Here is a 16,357-nt window from a genome sequence, read left to right as displayed (position 1 = left end):
GTAGAGTGCCAGCCAAGAGTGCATGGCTGTTTGCCCAACAAATGTTTAAGTTTCAATGGGGGGAGGGGGGAGAATGGGAAGGGATGGGAAGGGGAAACAAAGGAGGAGGCAACAATGCTTGATAAGAAATGTACTCATTACCTTGCCCATTTTTAATTTTAACCCCTCTGTACATTATTTTCACAATAAAAAAAGTTTAAGTTTTAAGCCCCAATATCATAACAACAACAACAACAACAATAAAAGCGAGGCGCTGGTGGCTCACACCTGTAATCCTAGCTACTCTGGAGGCTGAGATCTGAGGATCATGGTTCAAAGCCAGCCTGGGCAGGAAAGTCCGTGAGACTCTTATCTCCAATAAACCACTGGAAAACCAGGAGTGGCGTGGTGGCTCAAGCCGTAGAGTGCTCGCCTTGAGCTGAGAGCACAGGGACAGTGCCCAAGCCCAGAGTTCAAGCCTCACGACCGACAAAAAAATAAAAAATAAAAAAAAAAAAAACAGAACAAAACAAACAAAAAACAGAGAGAAAGAAACAGTGTCAGGTGCCAGGCATGGTAGTACATGCCTGCAATAACAGCACTTGGGAAGCAAGGCAAGAGGAGTTTGACTAGGAGGTCAAAAGGGCTACATAGTATGTTCAAGAGTAGACTGGCTAGACGCCAGTGGCTCAGGCCTGTAATCCTACCTACTCAGGAGGCTGAGATCTGAGGATCATGGTTCAAAGCCAGCCAGGGCAGAAAAGTCCTCTTTAAACTCTTTATCTCCAATTAACTACTCAAAAACCAGAAGTGGAACTGTGACTAAAGTGACAGAGCACTAGCCTCATGCAAAAGCGCTCAGGGACAGAGTCCAGACCCTGAGTTCAAAACCCTGGAGGCTGAGATCTGAAGGTCATGGTTTAAAGCCAGCCGGGGCACTTTTGGGGCAGGAAAGTCCGTGAGACTTTTATCTCCAATAAAACACCGGAAAACTGGAAGTGGCACTGTAGCTCAAGTGGTAGAACGCTAACCTTGAGCTGAAGAGCTGAGGGATAGCGCTCAGGCCCAGAGTTCAAGCCCCACAACTGACAAAAAAAAAAAAACCGGGGCTAGGAAGGTGGCTCACTGGTAGAGCGCTTGCCTTGCACGCATGAGGCCCTGGGTTCGATTCCTCAGCACCACATAAGCAAAAAGAAAAAAGCCGGAAGTGGCCCTGTGGCTCAAGTGGTAGAGCGCTAGCCTTGAGCTGAAGAGCTGAGGGACAGCGCCCAGGCCCAGAGTTCAGGCCCCACAACTGGACCCAAAAAAAAAAAGAAAAGCCACAACTGACAAAACAAAGAAAAAAGAAAAAAACAACCAGCCTGATCTATAAAATGAGACACTGTCTTAAAACAAACAACAAAAAAATCAATTATAGTTCATGTTTTTAAAATATACTATAGTATTTCACATATTTCACACATATCTCATAAAACCTAGGTTCCTTGCCCCCCACATACTTCAAAATCTTTGAAACTAGGAGCTGGGAAGGTGGCTCAGTGGTAGAGTGCTTGCCTTGCATGCATGAGGCCCTGGGTTCGATTCCTCAGCACCACATAAGCAAAAAGAAAAAAGCCGGAAGTGGCGCTGTGGCTCAAGGGGTAGAGGCTAGCCTTGAGCTGAAGAGCTGAGGGACAGTTCCTAGGCTCAGAGTTCAGGCCCCATGACCAGATCCAAAAAAAAAAAAATCTTTGAAACTACTATTTCCTTTATCAGCAGTGCCAATTTACTAGTGTTATCAGCCAAGCTGCAGTCACAGCATTTTCTCACAGCCTGTATATACATTAATTGATGTAGTTATCAGTACTTGTTACATCTAAGATAAAAATACTCAACTTATTAAGATTACGATTTAAAAGTCTCAAAGACCTGAGGCTGGGAAGGTGGCTCAGTGGTAGAGCGCTTGCCTTGCATGCATGAGGCCCTGGGTTCGATTCCTCAGCACCATATAAGCAAAAAGAAAAAAAGCCGGAAGTGGCATTGTGGCTCAAGTAGTAGAGCGCTAGCCTTGAGCTGAAGAGCTGAGGGACAGCATCCAGGCCGAGTTCAGGCCCCATGACCAGACCCCCCCCCCAAAAAAAAAAAAAGTCTCAAAGACCTAAATACTATATTTGCTTTTTCTCTTTTCTAATTTATTTTTGCAGTGTTTACAGATCTCCTGAATACTTCAGAAAATGTTCTACCATATCCTAAGCCCAGTTATGAACTACACACCCATAATCCCAACTACATGGGAAACAGAAGAATCATAAATTCAAGGTAAACTTGGTTAGTAAGAACCTGTCTCAAAAAAAACCCAAAATGAAGCCAGGTACCAGTGGCTCACGCCTGTAATCCTAGCTACTCAGGAGGCTGAGATCTGAGGATCACAATCCAAAGCCAGCCTGGACAGGAAATTCCATGAGACTCTTATCTCCAATTAACTACCAGAAAACCATACAGAAATGGCACTGTGGCTCAAGTGGTAGAGCGCTAGCCTTGAGCTGAATTGCTCAGGGACAGCACCCAGGTTCACAGTTCAAGACCCACAACTGACAAAAAGAAAAAGAAAAAAAAAAAAAGAAATGGCTAGGACTAGTTCAAGTAGAAGAACCCTTGCCTAGCATGCATCAGGTCTTATAGAGAGCATTAACTATACATCCACAAATGTTAGCAACAATGTTTTAAAATGCTTAAATATCTTTATTAAGATAAATAGAGGGGCTGGGAAGGTGGCTCAGTGGTAGAGCGCTTGCCTTGCACCCATGAGGCCCTGGGTTCGATTCCTAAGCACCACATAAGCAAAAAGAAAAAAAAAAGCCGGAAGTGGCACTGTGGCTCAAGTGGTAGAGCGCTAGCCTTGAGCTGAAGAGCTGAGGGACAGCGCCCAGGCCCAGAGTTCAGGCCCCACGACCGGACCCAAAAAAAAAAAAAAAAAAAGATAAATAGATACAGTTGGGTGCCAATGGCTCAAGCTTGTAATCCTAACTACTCAGGAGGCTGAGATATGAGGATTGCAGTTTGAAGTCAGATCCGGAAAGAAAGTCCATGAGATTCTTATCTCCAATTAACCATCAAAAAAGCCAGAAGTAGAGCTGTGGCTCAAGTGGTAAGAGTGCTAGCCTTGAGCAAAAAAGCTCATGGACAGCACTCATGCTCTGAGTTAAAGCCTCAAGACAAGCATACATATGCACACATGTGCATGTGTGCGTACACATACACACACACACACCTAAAATCAGGTCGGTCATGTGAATTTAATGTTCCCCTGTTGGGCTGGGAAGGTGGCTAAGTGGTAGAGTGCTTGCCTTGCATGCATGAGGCCCTGGGTTCGGTTCTCAGCACCACGTAAGCAGAAAAAGCTGGAAGTGGCACTGTGGCTCAAGTGGTAGAGTGTCAGCCTTGAGCTGAAGAGCTGAGGGACAGTGCCCAGGCCCAGAGTTCTGGCCCCATGATTGACAAAAAAAAAAAAAAAAAAAAGTCCTCTGTTTCTGCAAGTTTGCTTTTAGCAGTTTCAGTTACCCATGGCCAACTGCAGGTCACAGGTGTTGAATTATGTGCTGTTTAGAGTAGCATAAAGTAACTGAAACCGGACCCTGCTCTAACCCACCATTTCTTGAAATACCCTTTTGTCTAACATAGTCACACTACATGGTACCTACCTGTTAGTTACTTAGTAGCCACCTTCATTATGAGTGTTGTATGTATTGCTTGATAAAAACCTGCAACTTTAAGAACCTACTGAGGGCCTTGGAATATGGCTCCATGGATATAAACAAATGAAAATAAGCCTTACCTTGTCCTGTAACTATGACAGCTATTCCTTTTTCTAGTTCTTCAATACCTTTCTTATACCATTCCACAGCTTGATCTTTCTGTCCTGCTTTAAAATAGAAATTACTATTTGAATATATAACAAATATGAAGAGTATTCCCCACATTTCCCAAAGCATGCTGTTGACAGATGAGAAATGAAAAGATCAAACAAGTACAAAGAACATTACTATAGATTTTTTGGTACTTTTAGCATGCTAGTATGTACATGCTTCTTTAACAGAGAATATCATTGCAAAATTTTAAGTTTTGAGTAATTTTTTTGTTGTCTTGTAATATTGATACTCTAGCCACTAAATAAATGGTTTTTAACACATATATATGATATATAGTTAGAAAATATAAAATTTCAATAATAGTAGACAAAAAGCACTTTCACTATAACTACAATGTAATCTAATATAATATGTCCATCGTTGACTGCCCTTGTATAAATTTGTATTTAACAAATGATTGAAAAAATAAACATAAACAAAAAAACAAATCACAAAACCTCACAAATGACTGCATCATGAGAACTGGCAAATGATTTGGTTTTATGTGACATGTAGTAATACATTTCTGTTTTCTTTGAAACAAAAGACTGCTTTAAAACAGTTCTGCTTGCTGGGCGCCAGTGACCCATACCTGTAATCCTAGCTACTCAGGAGGCTGAGATCTAAGGATTGCCATTCAAAGCCAGCCTGGACAGGAAAGTCTGTGAAACTCTTATCTCCAATAATTACCAGAAAACCAGAAGTGGCACTGTGGCTCAAGTGGTAGAGCACTGTCCTTGAGCTGAAGAACCAAGGGACAGCACCCAGGCCCAGAGTTCAAGCCCCATGAACAACAATGACAACAAAAGTTCTGCTAAGATCTGCTGAATGTAGTTTGAAGCCAGCCCAGACAGAAAAGTCCTCATGAAACACTCATCTCCAATTAAACACTCAGAAACCAGAAGTGGTCCTATGGCTTAAGTGGTAGAGCACTAGCCTTGAGCACAGGCTCAGGAACAGTGTCCAGGCCCTGAGTTCAAGCCTCACATAAAAACAAACAAATGGGCTGGAAAGGTGGCTCAGTGGCAGAGTGCTTGTCTCGCATGCATGAGGCTCTGGGTTCGATTCCTCAGCATCACATAAATGGAAAAAGCCAGAAGTGGCGTTGTGGCTCAAGTAGTAGTGTGCTAGCCTTGAGCTGAAGAGCTGAGGGACAGTGCCCAGGTCCAGAGTTCAAGTCCCACAACCGACAAAAGAAAACCCCAAACAAACAAACAAACAAACATTAGCCAGTTAAAAAAACAGAACTAGGGGGCTGGGAATGTGGCTTAGTGGTAGAGTGGTTGCCTAGCATGCATGAGACCCTGGGTTCTATTCTTTGGTACCACATTAAAACAAAACAAAAAACAGAAGTAGGGGTTAAAGGTGTAGCTCAGGTGACACAATGCCAGCCAATATTTCAAAGTATCAGGTATGAAGTTCAGTCCCAGTCTTGGACGAACAGAAAACCAAAAGGAGAGCCTTGAACAAAAACGCAAAAGTGATTACCACCCAAGGCCTTGATTTCAAGTTCCATTAAAAGCACAACTGAGTGTGACACACACACACACACACACACACACACACACACACACACACACACATCTAATAAAATAGAATGGGCAAAGCCTAGTGGCAATGGCTCATGCCTGTAACTCTACCTATTCACAAGGCTGAGATCAGAAGATTGTAGTTTGAAGCCAGCTGAGATAAGAAAATCTATAAGACTCTTATCTCCAATTAACCACCAAAAACAAAACAAAACGCGTAGAATGGAGCTTTGTCTCAAATGATAGAGTGGTAGCCTTGAGTAAAAGACTGCCTTGAAAGAAGAGTAGCAGAAACTAGAATAGAGATTTAACCATATTCTAGTATGACCTCTAGAAGATCTTTTTTTTTTTTTTTTTCCTGGTCCTGGGGTTTGAACTCAGGGCCTGGGCTCTGTTCCTGAGCGCTTGCTCAAGGTTAGTGCTCTACCACTTGAGTCACAGCACCACTTCTGGCTTTTTCTGTTTATGTGGTACTGAGGAATCGAACCCAGAGCTTCATGCATGTTAGGGTAAGCACTCTACCATTAAGCCACATTGTTAGCCAGCAGACCTAATCTGAAAGGACTAAAATGATAATAGTTTCAATTTATTGAATGCATTTACTGAATTTCATCTATTACATACAGCATTTATACCCACTACAGCAATATAGTAATTTGTCTCAAATCTTATAATCAAGACTATGTTAATTTAGATAAGAAGTTTTGCAAGTGAAAAGGAGTAATACTAGATTTTCAAAGCAAGAAAGGAAAAAAAAAAAAAAAAGCAGTCTCTGACACCAGACACTGACCTAGTACCATCAACTTGGCCTTAGTGTAACTAACTAGGAGCTGACATGGCATTTATAGCCAGTAATGGGTTGAATTTCACAGGCTATCACTATCAGACAAGGCTGCTCTGACTAAAATAGAACAAAACCACTCTAAACACAGACAAAATATAAATATGGTCCAACAATGGAATACCAAACATCTACCTCTTCCAGTTAATTAATAATCAATTACATAAGAAATCTCCACTCTTGGGCTGGGAAGGTGGCTCAGTGGCAGAGTGCTTGCTTTGCAATACATGAGGCCCTGGGTTCGATTCCTCAGCACCACATAAGCAAAAAGAAAAAAGCCAGAAGTGGCGTTGTGGCTCAAGTGGTAGAGCACTAGCCTTGAGCTGAAGAGCTGAGGGACAGCGCCCAGGCCCAGAGTTCAGGCCCCACAACCAGACCCAAAAAAAAAAAAAAAAATCTGGGGCTGAGAAGGTGGCTCAGTGGTAGAGTGCTTGCCTTGCTATGCATGAGGCCCTGGGTTCAATTCCTCAGCACCACATAAGCAGAAAAAGCCATAAGTGGTGCTGTGACTCAAGTGGTAGAGTGCTAGCCTTGACCTGAAAAGCTGAGGGACAGAGCCCAGGCCCAGAGTTCAGGACTCACGACTGACAAAAATAAAAAGAAACCTCCATTCTAGTATTTCCTCCTTCTAGATAGGGTTTATAAACTTGTTCAGTTAATGCAGACACAGACACACACACACACACACACACACACACACACACACACACACACACACAAATATTTTAACCTATAGGATATCTAGCATGAACAGCTATTAATTTCCAAAGCAAGAGAAAAAAATGCTACATAGGCACATTAATATTTTCACTAGTTTGTCAGAGTACTATAGAAGACTGAATAAAACTAGTACGTAAGTATAGACAATCAGGTGGAGATATGGCTCAGCAGTAGGGCACCTACTCAGTAAACTAGAAGCCCTGAGATCAAACCCCAGTAGATAATCTCTACTTTGCCAGATGTCAAAATCCAATCCATTCTTGGGTAGTGGAGAAGAATAAAGCAGGATCAGGAAAGGCACTTCACTTCTTCAATCACTTAATATGCTTTTCCTGACTCTCCTCCTGCCACCTTTTTTTTTGCCAGTCCTGGGACTTGAACTCAGGGCCTGGGCACTGTCCCTGAGCTTCTTTTGCTCAAGGCCAGCACTCTACCACTTGAGCCACAGTGCCAATTCCGGCTTTTTCTGTGTATGTGGTACTAAGGAATCAAACCCAGGGCTTCACAGATGCAAGGCAAGCACTCTACCACTAAGGCACATTCCCAGGTCATCCCTTAACTATTACCAAGATAACTAAGAATGGCTGGGAATGAGGCTTAGTGGTAGAGTGTTTGCCTAGGATGCATGAAGCCCTGGGTTTGATTCCTCAGTACAATGTAAACAGAAAAAGCCAGAAGTAGCACTGTGGCTCAAGTGGTAGAGTGCTGGCCTTGAGCTCAGGGACAGTGCCCAGGACTGAGTTCAAGCCCCAGGACTGGCCAAAAAAAAAAAAAGATAACTAAGAGTAATACTGTAAATCTAATTACCAGCCTGAGATCTGAAGGATTATGGTTCAAAAGCAGCCTAATGCAAATCTGTAAGACAGCATCTTCAAAATAACCTGCAAAAAAGTGGTTTGGAAAGCTAGAAGGGGCACAGGTGGCTCACACTTGTAATCCTAGCTACTATGTGCTTGAGATCTGAGGATCCTGGTTTGAAGCCAGCCTGAGCAGTAAAGTCCAGTGAGACCCTTCTCTCCAACTAACCACTCAAGAACCACAAATGTTTCTGTGGCTCAAGTGGCAGAATGTTAGCTTTGAGCACAAAGAGGCTCAAGGACAGCACCCAGGCACTAATGGCTCACACCTGTAATCCTAGCTTCTCAGGATGCTGAGATCTGAGGATTGTGGTTCAAAGCCAATCTCAAGGAAAAGCCTGGAAATGGAGCTAAGGCCCAAAGTGGCAGAGTATTAGCCTTGAGCAAAAGAGCTCAGGGGCAGTGTCCAGGCCCTGACCTCAAAGCCCCACGACACACACACACACACACACACACACACACACACGCGCGCGCAAGCTGTTTTGGAGGTGTGGGTCATCTGGCAATAACAATCCTAAGCAAGCAAGTTGAGTGAGTTTGGCCCCAAGTTCAAGCACAAAGAGTAATAGAATGGAGAGGGAAGGTAGCAATAGAAACAGAACATGTATAATGTCCCAAATTGTGGCTATTGTTTGGTTTCTTTAGTGCAAATCCCACTAAACTTCTTTTTTTTTTTTTTTCCCTAGTCATGAGGCTTGAACTCTGGGCCTGGGTGCTGTCCCTCAGCTCTTCAGCTCAAGGCTAGCATTCCACCACTTGAGCCACAGTGCCACTTCTGGTTTTCTAGTAGTTTATTGGAGATAAGAGTCTCATAGATTTTCCTGCCTGGGCTGGCTTCAAACCATGATCCTCAGATCTCACAGCCTCCTGAATAGTTAGGATTACAAGTGTGAGCCTCTAGCACCTGGCTTCCAATATCCTTTTATCACATAAATTCTTTTTTTTTTCCTCTCTCTCTTTCTCTCCTCGGTTCTTCCTAGCCAATTCCGCTAAATCTTAGAAACTTGTGATATTGAACCACACCTTTTATACCTCTGTTATTAGAAAATTTCACAATTGTCTTCTTACAGAAGTCATGCATAACATGACACAACATGTTACAGTTAACTCCAAGAACCACTTTCTCTTTCCCTCTATTCCAAGTAACTCTTTACCAGCATTATAAAATAGAAAGCCTTGGAAGTGGCACTGTGGCTCAAGAGGTAGAGCACTTGCCTTGAGCTGCAGAGCTCAGGGACAGCCCCATGCCCAGAGTTCAAGCACCATGACCAACCCCCCCCCCCCAAAAAAAAATTACATCCACTTAAAATAGAAAGCCTTGAACATAAAATCAAAAGATAATAATGTTGTGAGTCTGTTCACCTACAATTATTGCTGGTTCTACTAGTGTTGTTATTTTGTTTTTGGTGCCAGTCTTGGGGCTTGAACTCCAGGTCTAGGCACTATCTCACAGCTCCATTTCCCACTTTTTGGTAGTTAAATTGAGATATGTGTCTCAGAGATCTTTCTTACCCACACTGTCTTCAAACCACAATCCTCACATCTCAGCCTTCTGAGTAGGTAAGATTACAGGCATGAGCCACTAGCACCTAGTTTGTAAGTCTACTCTAAATTTGTCTCTCTATATACAAATTAGACACCATAGGTTATCGGTCATCTGATGAGGTTCAAAAATTATCCACAGAATTACTTCTTTGAGAAAATGAGAATACACACAAAAATATGCATTAATTATATAACAGGTATCTCACATCTCATTGAAGAATTTTTCTCCAGTATCACCTAGAATGCAGAGCTATTCAATTAGCTGATATCCAATAAATATTCATATTAATGTATCTTAGAAGCCTTTTTACTAAATAAAATTTGTGAAGTAGAGCTGTGGCTCAAATGGTAGAGCGCTCGCCTTGAGCTGAGGGATAGTGCCCAGGCCCAGAGTTCAAGCCCCATGACTGACCCAAAATATTTGATGCATAAATAAAATTTGCTATTTTTTTTAAATGATGCCAGTACTGAGGGGTAAACTCTGGGTTCTCTGGGCCTCATGTTCTTGCTTAGGTTTTTCTGCTCAAGACTGGTGTTCTACCACTTAAACTACATCTCTACTCCCAGCTCTTTCCTGGTTAGCTGAGGGTAAGAGTCCCTAGAATTTGTCTTCCCAAAGTGGCTTCAAATCATGATCCTCAGATCTCAGCATTCTGAATAGCTAGACTACTGGTCTGAACTACCAATTCTAGCCTATTTTTCTTTTGAAATAGGTTGGTAGGCTGGTGGTGTAGCTCCCATGGTAAAGAGCTTGCTTATAAAGGGTGAGACCCCAAGTTTAATCCTCAGTAACACACATACACACAGACAAAAAAAATTAAATAAACTGGTCTCAGATAAATTAAGGCCTTCACAAAAATTCAGTGTCAGCTGGGCACCAGTGGCTCATGCCTATAATCCTTGCTACTCAGGAGGCTAAGTTCTGAAGGTCACAGTTGGAAGCTAGTTGGGGCAGAAAAGTTTCACTCTTATCTCCAATTAACCACCAAAAAACTGAAAGTGGAGCTGTAGCTCAAGTGGCAGAGCCAGGCTTGAGTAAAAAAGCTAAGGGGCAGTGGTCCAGGCCTTGAGTTCAAACCCTAATACTAGCACAAAAAAAATTAGCACCAAAGCTAAGAATGACCTAAAAATAAAATTAAAAATAAACCAAATATAATAACACACTTATAATCCCAGCACTAAGGAGACTGAGAACTGAGTATTGGAGGTCTCCTGACCTACATAACAAGACCCTGTCTCAAACCTCACTCTACAAGCATCAAAATGAGCAGTCACTGCATGAGCCACATCTATACATTACTTTATTAAAATAATATTTAATTTGGCATTTACCAATCAAGACACCAAAATGTTTCAATTAACTACAGTCTGAAACAGCTCACTTAACCTGACGAAATAAAAGTGGCTGTCACCAGTACATGTGAAAGCTATGTTGTATGTCTAAGGGATGGCACTGCTAGCCCTTAACTGTTTATTGGAGTCAGAAAAGCTTTGAAGACTGTCTATTCACAGATACTCTGATGCAGCAAAGAAAGAAAATTATCTTGGAAAAAATTTTTTGTTGATAAGGCAGAGAGATTTCAAATGTAAACTCTCCATTGTTGGATTATGACCAAAATACAAAAATTGCCAATATGCTTAAAAAAAAAAACAGGATAGAACAGAACCATGACAATACAACCTGAGCCAGCCTGGCTTAATAACCTGTCTTAAACCTATTTTCACTATTCTAAAATGAATTCTAGCTGGGTGCTAGTAGATCATGACTACAATCCTAGCTACAATCCTGAGGCTGAGATTTGAGGATTCAGTTCAAAGCCAGCCAGGGCAAGAAAGTCTACCAGAAAACGCAAAGTAGAACTGAGGCTCAAAGTGGTAAAGAGCTAGCCTTGAGTAGAAAAGTTCAGTGACAGTGCCCAGGTCCTGAGTTCAAGCCCCACAACTGACAAAAACAAACAACAACAGGGCTGGGAAGGTGGCCCAGTGGTAGAGTGCTTGCCTTGCATGCATGAGGCCCTGGGTTCGATTCCTCAGCACCACATAAGCAAACAGAAAAAAGCCAGAAGTGGCGCTGTGGCTCAAGTGGTAGAGCGCTAGCCTTGAGCTGAAGAGCTGAGGGACAGCGCCCAGGCCCAGAGTTCAAGCCCCATGACCAGACCCAAAAAAATTTAAAAAACAAACAAACAAACAAACAACAACAACAACCTTTTGCTCTATGGCCCTGAAGTTAACCGGATACTGCAATAAACAATGCTTCTGCAAGGAGGGAATGGTGGTAACCATTTTCATCTTCCCCAAGATATCTTTGGATGTTCTGAGATTTAGAACACAGCAGTTAACAAAAGCTTCTTCATACAAATACATAGCTTTTGTTTTTGGTCAGTCATGGGGCTTAAACTATGGGCCAGGGCACTGTCCCTGAGCTCTTTTTGCTCAAAGCTAGCGCTCTACCACTTTGAGCCACAGCACCACATACAATTTTCTGGTGGTTAATTGAAGATAACAGTCTCAATGTGGGGCTGGGAAGGTGGCTCACTGGTAGAGCGCTTGCCTTGCATGCTCGAGGCCCTGGGTTCGATTCCTCGGTACCACATAAGCAAAAAGAAAAAAGCCGGAAGTGGCGCTGTGGCTCAAGTGGTAGAGCGCTAGCCTTGAGCTGAAGAGCTGAGGGACAGCGCCCAGGCCCAGAGTTCAGGCCCCACGACTGGACCCAAAAAAAAAAAAAAAAAAGAGTCTCAATGTACTTTCCTGCCTGGGCTGTTTTGAACTACAATCCTGAGGTCTCAGCCTCCTGAGCAGCTACGATTACAGGTATTCTGGCTAGCATTCTCTTTTCTTTTTTGACAGTCGTGGGGCTTGAACTGGGCCTGGGCGCTGTTCCTCAGCTGTTTGGCTCAAGGCTAATGCTCTACCGCTTGAGCCACAGCGCCACTTCCAGTTTTCTGGTGGTTTATTGGAGACTTTCATGCCTGGGCTGGTTTTGAACAGCAATCCTCAGATCTCAGCCTCCTGAGTAGCTAGGATTACAGGTGTGAGCCACCAGCGCCCAGCTAGCATTCTTTTCTTTAGTGTGTCTATTGTCTTCAACCTATACTCTGTTCTTATGAGGTAGGATAGATGTAAAGGAGGCTGAGATCTGAAGATCACAGGCTGAAGTCAGCCTGGGAAGGAAAAACCTCTAAGATTCCTCTTATCTCCAATTAACCACCAAAAAAAATCCAGAAATGGAGCTGTGGCTCAGTAATACACTACCCTTGAATAAAAACTTCAAGAGGGGAAAAGAAAAAGAAAAAGAAAAACCTCAAGTACTCCAGAACTGTCACATAAATAAATAAATAAATGTTAAAAAGAATAAGTGTTTAAAGGACCCAGACTCAGACATCTGAACCAAAACAGCAATATCCCTTCATACTACCACCTTATGGATGACAGGTAACAAGAAAAAGTCACAGGAATTATCTACATCTGCCTTCTCTGAGATCTTAGAAAGCTGCAAAGCTCCTAGAATGGGCAGACATGTTTGCAATGGGAAAAGGAGGTCCTGAAAGTCACCTTTTGCCCTTGTGTTTTGGGTAGACCTAACATTTGCATGTTAAAGAAACAACAATAAACGGTACCCCTTAGCCACTCTAAACCATTGTTTAACTATTAGGGGCTGCTAGATGACATGAACAGATACATTACTCAGCTCAGAAAGTGTAAAGACCACAGATATGAAAGGGCCAACATTTTCAGTCTCTTTTTTTTCTTTCAGTACTGGGTTTGAACTCAAGACCTTGCATGTACTCTTTAGCTTAGGCACTCCTCCAGCCCCATTTTGAGTCTTTACTCCTGTTTCCTGCATGCTAAAATTTCTACCGTGTGATGCAATCCTTACTGTAAGGCATATTAAAATTCTTTCTGTGGGTGAATTTCAAGTATCTGTGATTTCAGGTGGAAAGTGGGAAGCTGAGGGACCCCTCATAGTAGAATGACTCGCTTTAACCTTTTGACCAAGTTTCTTCATCTTTAAAATGTTGATACAGGGCTGGGAAGATGGCTCAGTGGTAGAGCGCTTGCCTTGCATGCCTGAGGCCCTGGGTTCGATTCCTCAGCACCACATAAGCAAAAAGAAAAAAGCCGGAAGTGGCGCTGTGGCTCAAGTGGTAGAGCGCGCTAGCCTTGACCTGAAGAGCTGAGGGACAGCGCCCAGGCCCAGAGTTCAGGCCCCACGACCGGACCCAAAAAAAAAAAAAAAAATGTTGATACAATACTACCTTCACCTCAAGGGCTACTGTGAGGACTAATTTAACACATACAAAGCTAACAGTACAATGCCTGACACATAGGAAAATAAAATGTTAGTTTAATCCTAGCTACTTAGGAGGCTGAGATCTGAGGATCACAGTTCAAAGCCAGCCCAGAGAAGTAAAGTCCATAACACTCATATCTCCAATTAAAAACTAGAAAACTGGAAGTGGAACAGTGGCTCAAAGCCTTGAGTAAAAAGAGCACAGGGCCAGTACCCAGGCCCTGAGTTCAGACAGACAGACACAAATTGGAGTGACGGAAAGAAACTGGTAGAGCTGATTGCATGGCTCACATGGCAGAAATCTAACAAGCACAAGCTCATCTCTCCAACCCAGCCCTCAAAAAAAAAAAACCACCAAAAAAAACCCAAGAAAATAAAAGACATATAAAGAATGTAATATTATTGGAAAAGGGAATGTGGCTGTGGTAGAATGCTTGCCTAGCATGTATGAAGCCCTAGGTTTGATTCCTCAGTACCATATTGTAAGGGGTGCTGTGTCTCAAGTGACAGAGTGCTAGCCTTTAGCAAAAGGAGCTCAGGGACAGAAGAAAGAAAGGGGGAGGGAAGGGAAGGGAGGGAAGGGAAAGGAAAGGAAAGGAAGGAAGGGAAAGAAGGAAAGAAGGAAGGAAGGAAGAGAGTGAGGGAGAGTGGGAGGGAGAGAAAGAAAAGAAAAAGAAAGAAAGAAAGAAGGAAGGAAGGAAGAGAGAAAAAAAAGAAAAGAATGTAGTAGCCTTGCATTCAATTAGAACATAAAACTGTTTTAGGCTTTGCTGTACAGTATATATGTTTACAGCATTCATTAAATACACCAACTGAGAAACTTACAGACTGTGAAATACTGATTTAACGAAAACTACAGCAACCATGGGCAAAAGTTTATGCTAAGGGCTAAAGATATGACTCAGATGTTAGCTTCCTGCCTAGGAAGTGAGAGGGGTACCCCCCCCCACACACACACAGTTTAATGCTATAATACAACTTTATAGAAAAATATCCAAGAGTCATACTGAAATGTCACGTAACCCTTTAAAATAATGCAAAATTCTTTAACACAATAATCACACACAGCTAATTCTTTGAAAATTAAGGCTTTTCATAAGATTTTCATAATTAAGACTTTTTTCTGACGTTCCCATCTTCAGCTTTCATTATAAGCCTATAAAGAGATATAGCTTCTTCGGTATCAAAACATTTTGCAAAACCAGGCTCAGAAGAAGACATACACTGTTTACAGTGCAAGAAAGGATCCTTGTGGCCACTCTAGGACAACTGTCACTGTCACTAGCACGACTGGTTGTCTCATTGGGACTTAGGTCATGCAGCAGTCGGGGTTGGGGGGGGGGGAGAGTTTGTGCCTGAAACAAAGTGAAAAGATAGAGCGTCCTCAAAGGGGAAAGGTTTGAGAACTGTGCCTGAAGGGCTGAGCTGTGGGGAGACTTCTGGGCAAGGCGAGGTAGGGACGCAGATGGTACCCACCCAGGCGAGGGGGTGAAGCCCACCGCTTTCTTCCCAGCTCACCCTCCGGCGCCTAGTTACCTTTCTCGTCCTCATCGATTCGCAGGGCCACGGAGATGTACTCAAAGGCCTGTTTGTGGAAGGCCCGCACGCGCTCGGCCTCCCCGCCGGGCGCCGGCATCGGGGCTGAGGGCGAGGCGGGCGGCGGCGCGGCCCCGGAGCTCCCCTTGGCGGCCATGAGGGCGCGGGAGAGGCGCTGGCAGAGCCACACGAAGAGGAGCCCCAGGTGGAAGGCCACCAGGCGCAGCAGGGCGAAGCCGACGACCAGCGGGTAGGAGAAGTAATACAGGTTCCGCTTATGCGGGGAGCCGGGCGCCGGGGACCGCCCGGCGGCCGGAGGGGCGGGGGCCTGGCAGGGGGGCGGAGGCCTGGGAGGCACCTGGCTGCTGGGGCCGCCGCAGCCTTTCTTCTTCCCTCGTCCGCCCGGAGAACTCATTCACAGTTCCCACTGCCGCCGCCGCCATAACCCGCCTCCCGCAGACCGACGACGACCGAGCGGCGGCGGCGGCGGCCACGGCGTCGACCTGGCCACAGACCCCCACCTCCCCCCGCTCCGCCCCGCGCGCCTCCCGGTCCCGGGAGCTCCACGCCTCCGCGCGCGGCCCGGCCCGCCCCGCCCCTTTCGCCTTCCGGGCTGGGAGCACAACCCCTTCTGCTCCTCCAGAGGTCGGTGCCACCGGCCCCTCCCTCGCGCCGTCCTCCCGACCGCCGGGAAGCTCGGAGCTGCGGCTGCGCTCGCGCGCGTCCTCCGCCGGCCTTCTCCCGCGCGCATGCGCACGCCTCAGTCTTTGTTGAGCCGGGCCGCTACACGCATGTGCGGCATCCCTTTCTCTTTCCCCTTTCCCCCGGGAACTACAATTCGGGATATGCAGTTCCGCCGGCTTTGGCGGCGGGCCCCTGTGGCCGAGCTCAGGTGTATAGCTCATGGAGGAGGGCATTGAAGCTTACGGGCGGCTAGGGTAGCTCACAGGGCTCCTATCTCGCAGTGTCATTGTTTTCTCATATTTCGTTCATTATTTTTCTGCTAGTTAACGTCAGATGATTGATCACCGTTCTTAGAAGTAATGCGAATCAACCTGGGACTTACTGAGAGGAAACCTTAGGGCACCCCCAAAATATTAGTTAAGGCGACAAGGTCGAGGTCAATGGATCAATAAAGTTAACAATTAGTAAAGATATCCAACTTGGGCTGG

The 16,357-nt window shown here is 44.5% G+C and overlaps 1 protein-coding gene across 4 annotated transcripts in view; it reads right to left on the bottom strand.

Annotated features, from left to right (window-relative positions):
* The window catches only part of Spast (spastin), a 58,436-nt gene extending 42,716 nt beyond the window's left edge, over window positions 1–15,720 (bottom strand). For 2 of the 4 annotated variants that reach the window (XM_042696607.1, XM_042696609.1), the window contains exons 1-2: window positions 15,186–15,720; window positions 3,794–3,880 (exon numbers count right to left, since the gene is read on the bottom strand). In XM_042696607.1, coding sequence (XP_042552541.1) covers window positions 3,794–3,880; window positions 15,186–15,600 — 502 coding nt within the window. In that variant the 5' untranslated portion in view covers window positions 15,601–15,720. The remainder of the gene's footprint in view (window positions 1–3,793; window positions 3,881–15,185) is intronic. The other 2 variants (XM_042696608.1, XM_042696610.1) reach the window with 1 other exon arrangement.
* Between the last annotated feature and the right edge of the window lie 637 nt (window positions 15,721–16,357).

The sequence above is a fragment of the Dipodomys spectabilis genome, unplaced genomic scaffold (assembly GCF_019054845.1).
Source record: "Dipodomys spectabilis isolate Male_0828 unplaced genomic scaffold, ASM1905484v1 ptg000210l, whole genome shotgun sequence".
NCBI classification, from domain to species: domain Eukaryota; kingdom Metazoa; phylum Chordata; class Mammalia; order Rodentia; family Heteromyidae; genus Dipodomys; species Dipodomys spectabilis.
The sequence above is the reverse complement of the archived record's forward strand: the minus strand, read 5'-3'. Positions and strand labels throughout refer to the sequence as shown.